The following is a 10,150-nucleotide window of genomic DNA, read 5'->3' as shown; positions in this document are numbered from 1 at the left end:
GAGAACGGCGCCGGCCCGCCCGCCCCGCGCTCCCCGCCCGCCGCGGGGCCGGCGAATGGCCGCGGGACGCCTCGGGCAGGCCCGGCCCAGCCCCGGCAGGGCGGCTGAGGGGCCGCAGGGCCCCCGGGCACGGCTGGGAGCTGCTGGGCTGGGCCGCTGAACTGCTCCCGTCCTCTGCCTCAGGGTGCTTTCGTAAGAGAACTTTATTGTGGTGGTTGGATAATTCTTTGTCCTTCAGCTGTGGTTACTGTGAAGTAAAGAAGGCGGTGTTCGTCCTCCTGTACCGTAGCACCGTCTCCACAAAGAGAAGTGAAGGGAAGCATGGATAGGTTACAGTAAAGTTCAGTGTTTAAAGTTTAAACTTTGAAAGTCCACTGGTAAACATTTACCAAAAGAAGGAAATAAAACGAGCTTGCACTCTTGTGACCTGGGCACTGCCCAGGGACTTCTTCCCTAGCAGTGTTAAAAGTTCTCAGATACTGCTCTTGCCTTTTATGTAAACATGGTATGGTATTAGTACACTACATGTGACTTTGGGAGCAGAAAGATTGTGAGACATCTGCTGTCTTTTCTTCTCCAGTACATTTAAGTTCACTTATACTACCTCTCCTAGAAGCTGGGTGGGGGACTTTGCTCCATCTGCATTTTGACTTAGATTAGACTTTAAACAGATTACAGTTGCCAGTCTAGGTGAATAGGCGTGTTCTTATCAAAGCAACTAAAGAATTGCCTTGTTCTTATGTGGCATTTTCATCCATAGCTCTTAAAATATATTTTTAAAAAGTTGGATCATTATTTCTGTTTTATGTCTTATCCTGTTACTACTTTGTAGGATCTGGTCTTTTCCTAGAAGAATCTCTACCTATTTGAGTGAGTACAGTCTCAGGTCCTTTAGAAATGGCTGTAAAATGTGTGTGTTTCTACTGAAAGAGCCTACTGAGGTTTGCAGTCAGTGCAGGATCCTGGCAGATTCAGTGTGGTTAGTCAATGAACCACCTGGCAAAGGCACAGGGTTCACTGTGTTTATTCTGAAGTAAAAGCAAGTCACACCTTTTCCCGTTGCTTACTGGCACAGATGTCTCAGTTTTAAACACATCTAGGTTTTTGTAGGGTTTTTTCCCCTAGGGAAACCTAAGCAAAGCAAATAGAAGCTCAGTGAGTGGCTCAGAAGTCAGTCTCACCTATACCATCCTCTTCGAACCCCCCATCTATCTCCTTAGGTCTCAGAATAGCCATGAATGAATACATTTGTACTGCAAGAATGCTATCTGCTCCCTCTGTACCAGCCACGGCCAAAACCATTTCAGGTCCTTGGAGTGGTCTGCTGAGGGTGTTGTAAGTGTGCTTTGTGTGTGCCTGGCACACCAGGAGTGCCTTTCCTAGAAACACCCAGGGTACAAGGCGGGGTGTGTGTGAGAAGGACTTCCCTCTGCCTGCTGCTGTAGGTGTGGGTAGTCACTAGAGTCAGCTAACACTTCCCAGTTACTGAGTTTGCTAAGAACAAGGGCAAGAGCTTCAGAGCCTTCCTTGGCTGGGGAGTTGAGGCACACTTACCTCAGGAGAGTGCTGTGTCCTGAGGATTATAAACAAACACGTGCATCTAACACTCCACCTGCATCTGTGCTACTTGCCAAGGAGCTTCAAAAGGGATATTTCTTGTATCTGGCAATCATGGCCCTTTTCTGGGAGGAGAAAGGTCTGGGTTGTTGTCTGTTATTTGAGAGCTGTTTCAAATGTCTGAAGAGCCCTTGGAACAGGCAATGGACCCCAGTCCCTTTTCTCCAAGTAAAGGACCTTCAGTGATAGCCAGTCACACCCCTGCCTGGGACATTGATCTCACATTCTCTCTTGCCAACAGCACAATTTAACCCGAAAGGTTGGATTGCATGAATTTGGCGGGCTTTCCCAGCCTAAATGATCTGTGAAAGGATGACGAGGGCTGCTTTTCTTTCCCTATAGCCTGCACTCTGCTGGTGAGGCCACTGCGGGCAGATTAAAAAATGCAGGGCTCAAAGGCATTGCAAATAAATGATGTGAAGTTTGGGTTCCCCTCTTCTTACAAAAAAAAATCTGAATTATGGGATGGGATCTTCATGCTTTTTCCATTGAGGCAGACCCATCATTTACCAAGATGTAGAATTTTTTGCAACAGCATGCAAGGCAAGAAAGGTTATGTAAGGCTGCTGCAAAGCAGATGAGGCTGGTCTACTGTTGTCCATTTTTAAAAATAAAAGTTGTGAATTCTGCTCTGAAGTTTTGAAGGCTCAGTGTAGACTGTGAATACTTTTGCAGTGCAGGATAAGTAAACTAAGTAACAAGAGGAATAGGATTTCAGGAGTATGTTTTTCTTTAGCATAGGCAATTGATTAGGTCAGGTGAATCCCTCTTCCAGCATATTGGGGAGCGGGTTTGAAGCCACACCTCTGCCTTTCCAGAAACCATGTAGGGAAGAGCGATCTGAATGTCAAAGGTGGGTGGAGGGGCCACTTTCCACCTCCCATGTACAAGCTGTTCTGTTCTGCAAGGGAGAAATCATGGTTTTTGAAGGATTTGGGGGATGAGGGGAAGGAGAGGGAAGACAAAGAGCAAGCAAGTTCATGATTGCATTATCTCCTGGCTGGCATCCTGATATTGGAGGTGGGAGGAAAAGCCAGCAAAGGACCATGGATAATAAAGATTTGAATCCTGTCTGGTTATTGTTTAATGTCAGACTGATTGCCAGCCAGATTTAGCTGATCATTAACTAAAGGCAGCTGAGTTTGTGTAATCTGTTTCTGACACTTCTGACACAGATTCAACAACCACCATTATCTGTCAAGCCTTTCTTTAACTTCTGACAAAGCACAACTGGGAGGCAACTGCACCTGTAACGGGGAAATCCAATCCGAGGTGCTCGGCACAGTCCCAGGCCAAGGGACAAAAGTGCCCTGAGACCAGTTGGATCAGTATTTGAATCCATTCCTTGTGTTTTACAACATGAAGAGGAAGGAAGGAGATGCAGCTCAAGAGATTATTCAGGACGTGTGGGACTGGCTCCAACAGCTGCATAAAGCAGCCATACGCTGTTTTTGAACACAGATGAGAACCTGAGCTCTGTGCATGCTCAGAGCCAACATTGTCTTGCTACAGGAGACATTTTCTGCCTGGCACATGCCTGCTTCACACCCTCTCCTCATCTCCACCTCTCTGGTTCACCAGAACTATGACATTGCTGAACAACCTGACAGTTTGCCAAAGCATCTTATGATTAATCTAATATAGTATTTTCTTTACTGGTGACAACCAGCCTCTCAAACTGCAATTATTGGTAAAATTTGTTGCAAAATGCAGTGAATTTCTGGTCAGGTTGAACATGCCTGTTCGCATATGGCATGGAACAGCTGGACAGCAACCTCATCAGGTCTCATGTACAATATTGCCATGTAAATAAAACCCCAAAGCCATGCAGAATTAAAACTTTTGAAGCTGGAGGAAGGGCATTCTAAGAACTCTGATGAACATATCCTGTCAAACCCCATTCTTTAAGTAACTGCACGTTTTGTTTCCCAGTTCATGACCTTCCTCTAATTAAATTATTTAAAGCTCTCAGTATACAGAGCAATTATTCACACTTCCTTCCAGGCATGATTACATTTGGTGGCCTATCTGTTGTTTTTCTAAGTGCCTCTTTTTTTTTCCATTCTCTTCTGATGTTTTTCTGGAAACCATACACTTCATGCCAGACATCAAAGCTGCTGCTCCAGAAGCAGTGCTGTGGGCATCAGTGTTGCTTTTCTGAACACAGGGTACCACCAGGAGAGCCATTTCAGGCTAACAGCCGTCTCACCAGAACAGTCAGGAAACATGAAATGCTGAAACTAATGCAATGGAAGGGCAGCTGGATGAGGCACTGCTTCTCATCACTGCCCCACTGGAGAGAAATGGTCCTGCAGCATCCCTTCTTTAAAGGGTTTTACTCAGCTGAGCTGCCCCATTCCCATAACAGTTGTTTGCATAAAATAAGGTGAAGATTTGATCTACCTCACAATATAGTGAAAAGCCAATTTGGTTTAATTTCTTCCCCTTACATACTGAAGCCCAAGACAATACAGCAGGAGGGAGTGTCAGAGACAAGATGCATTGGTGATTCAAATTGCAAGCTAATATTTGATGAAGGGGAGAATGATTATTCGGATTTTCTGCATGAAATCACTAAGGCAGTTGAAGAAACCCAATTTTTACTCATCATCACAAGAAAGCAGATTGATGCATTACCTGTGGTGTTTGGTGTAGTGCCAGTCCTGTGGAGGCTTCCTTGGGTTGTTTTCTTGCTAATAATTTTCATTTCATCATTTATCATTTCAAGTTCTGCCCTAAACTGAACACCTTTTTTAAGATTTGCTTTTTATATCAAACCAATGGCTGTGACCTTCAGAATGTTGTACAGTGGTGGGGTTTTTCACTGGTCTGCCAAAGGAAACATATTTTCTCATCTCTAGACTTTAAGGACAGTTTCTGCAGCAGAAGAAATTAATTTTAAACCAGTTATAAGTCTGAAAACTATATAGTCACAAAAATTATTCCTCTGCTTCGTCATTTATAGCTTGGAAGATGAAACAACAAAACCTATAAAAGCAAAGGCCTGTTTTCTTAAACCTTGCTACATGTGATCTGTGACTATAAATTACTGCTTTATTTTCAGTAAGTATTTTACAGTAACACTTTCCATAAAGGCAAGAAGAGTGAAGCCTTTAAAATTCTGCATATATAGGGTGAATTAATATATATTGCCAAATATTGAAGCATATTTGCTTCAGACACCCCCTCTGGCCAGTGCTCTAATCTGCAGATGTTAAAAAGGTACTGTGGAAGCCAGATTCTTCTAGCTATTATATTTAACTACAAAATGTCTGCTATGGGAGTTGGCAATTTGGATACAAGTGTTCAGTTACTTTTCCTATATGAAAAGAAAAATCTTCAGGTGATGTTGCCTAAAAGTTGGTAAGAGTTGTGTTGTTTTACAAGTGAGGATGTGGTTCAGCATGGAATGTTCTGCTTCTTCCCCCACCCCAAGGTGCAGATCTTTGCAGTGAATGGCACTGTAGGCCATTGGCTGGCACTGGAGAAATAAAGAGAAGGAGAAAAGGATGCAAGTAGTCCATTTTTGCAAGGAATTCACTTAATGGGATATTTTGCTGCAATGATTTGGTGCATTTTTCCTAAACATGCTAAATAGGGTAATTTTTTTTCAGGCTTTGGGGCAGAGTAATTTCAAATTACTGGTGATCTTGAACAGCTAGGCTTTGTACAGATCTATTCAACAATGTAAATTTAGATTTGTGGCAATTTTCTTTCTGCATCACTTTTCTCAACAGGCATCTGCATATCCTTGTCAAACTTTTTATCAAGTGTACTTAGAAGTTTAGCTTTAGTTTCAGGGGTTATTTATAGTATCATGTTTGAGTAAAAGGGTAAATTTTGATGAGCAGATATTATTGGTATTTGAGTAAGATCTCGTACTGTTTAGATTGACTCAAATGCTAAAACATTTGTTACTTGTTGTTGTTATTATTATTATATTATTCTGATTTTGTTTCTGATTCTCTGGTATTTATTGCCACTATCTCTGGATAGCTATACATTATTTTAAACCCTAATGCTCCCCTGGTTCTCATTTTCTTCCTCAGATTAGCACAGGAATCTTTAATGAGGGATCTGAGTTGCTGTTGAGGCAGTGCTCAGAATTTTGTGCTCTGCTTCCAGAGAAGAGAGCTGCACTTCATGGGAACAGTGAGGAAGCAGCAGGTCTCTACTGCTCCTACACAGTGCCTTGGAGCTATTGCAGCATCTTCCTTCCTCAAAGTCCAACACTGCCAAGATCTAGAGCTGGAAAACAGATTGCAATCCCAAAGTAGTAGGATTTGATCTAAAACAAAGTAACACAATCAGCATATTTATCATTACTTTTCTTCCTGTATTATTTCTAACTTCCTAGATTGCACAACTACTTAGAAGAGCCAAAGGCAGAGGTATCCATGTTGGTCATCAAAGTATCTTAAACCTTGGAAACTGCTTTTTATTTGTTCTGACTTGTTTGAGACACATACAGTAGGCAAGTGTCCATTAGAAAAGGTAGAATTTACATTTTAAAAGTTACACAGGTGACACACTATTTTTACTGACTTTTATTTTTAGATTATTTCAAATTACCTTAGAAATTGATAGGTTGGTGCAGTCCTATGTCTTATATAAAAACTAAAAGACAAAGACAAAAGTTTACTAATGATTGCTATTTATTTTGTTAAGTCAATAAAAAGTGCATAGTACAAGCCCTTTATCCCAATCCAAGTACTCAGTAAAAGATTACTAGGAAACTGCAAATGGCACAGACGATTTTTTGTTTGGCATAATTCAGATATTTTAAACCACCGATTCACATTAAGTACATGACATCTTCACTCTTCCTTTTTCAATCATTAACATTACAAGGCTAAGTGATCTGCAGACAGTGCATGGATACATATGATTTCTCATTTCAGAGTATAGTAATTGTGTTAAGCAGACTCTAAAATACTATTGTTTTAACAAAGTTAAGGTATAATTGTAAAATTTCCTTCCACATTTTCCAAGTTGCTACAACTTGCATCTCTGACTAACCAAGCTTAAAACCATCATTACAGAACTGGTCATACCCTAGAGCTTTGCATACCACTAATCTCTTCCCAAAATTTACCATAAACATCTGTAACCATGACACAATTATTTAATCACAAATTACATCACTAAAGACCAGATTTCTGCCACCCTTACTAAAGCTGCTACTAGTACATTATCTCAGAGTAGTTCCACAAACTTCAGTGCAACTACTTGATGAGTAAGGCACTATTTAACACAAATAAGAGTGGCAAAATACAGTCCTATGGTTACTTACTTTTATTTTAATTAAGAGTGCTGATCTAAATTTTGTATCTTGGAGAGAGTATCTGAATTTAAAAGGCATACATTTTGATGTGGGATAGTGGCCTGGCTCTTTAGTAAAACATTTTACAATAAAATATTTCCAATGTTCATTTTCTTTTACATAAAAAATTTAAAATAGCCATTTACATGAGGAAAACATACATGTATAAAATCACTGGGACAATCAGAGGAATTTCAAGCAAAGACATTTCATTTAAAGGTAAACCACAACATTCCTCTGAACAAAAAGGTCATTTGCCAAGACTTTTAGAGCTGGGTGCATGGGGTAAGTTTTATAAATACATAAACAGACATTTAAGTGAGACTGATCCTCACAAGTGAGGAGCATCTCCTGTAAATCTCACCAACTCCCAAGAGGATGAGGAGTAGTGCTCTGAATAGAAGCCTGTTTCAGTTGGCTTTTTAATCATCTGGAAGCTTGTTTTTTGCCTCCAATAGTGAAGAATTCTGGCCAAAAATCCTTGGAGAAAAAAGGTCAGTGTGGGAGATTATATAGGTTGTCTTGTGGGTTCAACAAAATGATGCTGTATTACTTGTACTGAACAGCATCCCAAACATAAATGTACATGGAAGGCAAAAAGTAAGCACTGGCAAGAGTGCTTGTCCCAGTGACATCTTTACACAGTGTTTGTGGCCTGTACATTATTAGACACAATGGGACAAATTCTCTCAGTTTCTCTCCTGCAGTTTCATTGCTTTACATGGCACTGCACTGATGTCACTGAGAGCACCTGGCCCGATCTTCTTCTTTTTTTCCTTTTTTTTTTTTAAACTTACTCCTATGCTTGGGAGGACAGTATTCCATAGAAATTCAAAGGTCAATTACATCAAATTACAGAAGCCCTTCTTCAGCTCTACACTGTACCCTTAGAAGGGGACTTAGGTGGCTCACCCTTTACCCTGAAGAGCAAAACCCTGCAGCTGTCAACCATGGGATCTGATGTGAGATTTTTGTTAGAGCCTGTTAATACAAACCTTTTTGAAATTTAATAGTTAGTTCCTTCAGCTCCATAACTAAAGTCCTCATGAAATAAAGGTTTGTAGAGTAAGGCTTAGAATTCCCATATGTCTGTTCTACTGACCTTTAAGGAAAGAAGTTTCATGTTGGGAACATAAAAATGTTCTTTACATTATTCTGATCACTTTTTCAAATTGAACAAGAAAAATATACAGTGTTGCTTTTCTGTACATCTTTAAAATGTTCTTAAATTAATGTACATAAAAAAAGTCCTTCCCATTTTCCATAATGGGAGATGTGCACAGGTGCGTGCACAGCCACACATACACACACTGAAACATACCACACATACACACATTTATTAGAGGGAAGAGACATGCCATATGTAGTCACCTGCAAGTTTGTTATTCTACAATTACAACTAGTAGATAAGGATGAAATGTTAAGAATTGCTGATAACACACAGGTGAAAAACCTGAATAATCCAGTACATGTTGTATACCAAAAGCTGGTAACCATGGTAACTTCTTGGTATGATTTCATCCTGTCCAATATCTATTATATCATGGCTAAAAACTTGTTAAGGTATCAATTATGAAAAGACTATGCCAGGACAGAAAATTCTACCAAGTTCTTCTTACTAAATTTCTCTTTTGATAAAGTCTGTAAGTAAACACACCTGGGTTTAGAGTATGCTTTTTCACAACATATTGAATAAGACATACAATTTATTAATGAAAATGGCTGAATTAACTTTTTTGGTGGTATAATCTTTTGTGTAAAGTTTCTAATATATAGATCAAAGCTTTGACAGTGGCAATCCTCATGTTCACTTATGTGTGCCCTCATGTTCACTTACGGTATTATTCTAGTGGACAATCCATGCTTTTGCCAGCAACCCTGAAAACTGTGTTAGTGGTCCAAAGACCAGAATAAAAGCTGCTCTGAAACCAGGGCAAATATAAAACAATTTCTATTTTTCAGCACATAACTAAGTACTTCCAACCATAATATAACTCTCAAAAGCATACTGGAGAAGAAATATGAATTAATCTGAAGAAAGGTCAGTAACCTTCCATTCTTCTAGGTGGACTGGGATTTTCTTTTTCTTTCAATGCATATCAGAAATCACATCAAAGAAATAAGGATCACTGTAACAGAAAGAGATTAAGTGTAATGTCCACAGTAACAACCAAAAAACCCCTGCAATGCCTTACCATTAATCAAATTACAATTTTATAGGAATTGTAATAACATACAAAGCAAAAATTAACTTAAAATTGAAGTTGCTAAAAGCAGTTCATGAAGATTACTGCTGAGTGATAACTGTGCTCTATATAAATGAGAAAACAGTATTGAGTGGGAGTTAGGAGCAATCTGGTCACTTCGTTCATTTGGTCGTGCAAGGTTTTAGCTGCTGAGCTTTTCCAATATTGAATGCTCTAGTCCACTGGTGGGGCTGGTGGTTCTTGTCCCTTGGGAGAAGAAAGGAGGAAAGGAAAAAAAAAAGCAGGTACAGAATTAGACACTGTGTTTCACAAAGGAGGATACGGCAATAGAAGAACTCAGAAGTGTTACATTGTGTTTTCTTTCATGGTTTTTCAACATCTCTTAAAATAATTAGAGAAAATGAGCATCAAAAAATTATACTTTTTCCTGTATTAATGGAGATTTTTTCATGATCCCACATCTAGGACAAGGATCGCCCTTGTCAAAGTATCATGCTGTAATTTTGTTTACTGACTTCTCTTAAAGCTGTGCTTGTCCCCTTTCACCTAAGAAGGCAGGAGGCAGTTTCATCCAGGGACAGACAGTGTCCAGAGGACACTGCACCTGCTCCATCCCGCACTTAGCCTTCAATATTCCTTTCACTTTGGACTAACTCAGTGTAATTTTTAATGGAGTTCCAAGAAAATACAGTGAAAAAAAAGGGAAAAAATACTTTGAGACAGTGTGTATTAAACCAAAATAGATTTAAGCTAATACACAATCTCCCTGCAGGGCATTGAAGATGCACTTACATTGTGTTGGCTGGTTGGCTTTCCGACTGTGTTTGATCCTCTGAGATTACTGGGTCTCAGTAAGAACAAGACAAGTGCAATCACCACCCAGGCCATCATTATCATGGCAAAGCTGATGCCATTGTCACTGGAGGAGTTTGGTCCTGGCACTACAGACAAAGAAAGGTCAAGTTATAACAGAGTAACAGCAGAGTTCTTTTCCCCAAGTGAA

At 40.0% G+C, this 10,150-nt stretch overlaps 1 protein-coding gene across 3 annotated transcripts in view; it reads right to left on the bottom strand.

The window, feature by feature from the left end:
- Positions 1 to 6,270: 6,270 nt before the first annotated feature.
- The window catches only part of SMIM14 (small integral membrane protein 14), a 39,769-nt gene continuing 35,889 nt past the window's right edge, over positions 6,271 to 10,150 (bottom strand). For all 3 annotated transcript variants that reach the window (XM_058804434.1, XM_058804433.1, XM_058804432.1), the window contains exons 4-5: positions 9,940 to 10,088; positions 6,271 to 9,393 (exon numbers count right to left, since the gene is read on the bottom strand). In XM_058804434.1, coding sequence (XP_058660417.1) covers positions 9,361 to 9,393; positions 9,940 to 10,088 — 182 coding nt within the window. In that variant the 3' untranslated portion in view covers positions 6,271 to 9,360. The remainder of the gene's footprint in view (positions 9,394 to 9,939; positions 10,089 to 10,150) is intronic.

This window comes from Ammospiza caudacuta, chromosome 4 (genome assembly GCF_027887145.1).
Source record: "Ammospiza caudacuta isolate bAmmCau1 chromosome 4, bAmmCau1.pri, whole genome shotgun sequence".
In the NCBI taxonomy this organism is placed as follows: domain Eukaryota; kingdom Metazoa; phylum Chordata; class Aves; order Passeriformes; family Passerellidae; genus Ammospiza; species Ammospiza caudacuta.
Note: the sequence above shows the minus strand (reverse complement) of the source record. Positions and strands in the feature narration are given on the sequence as shown.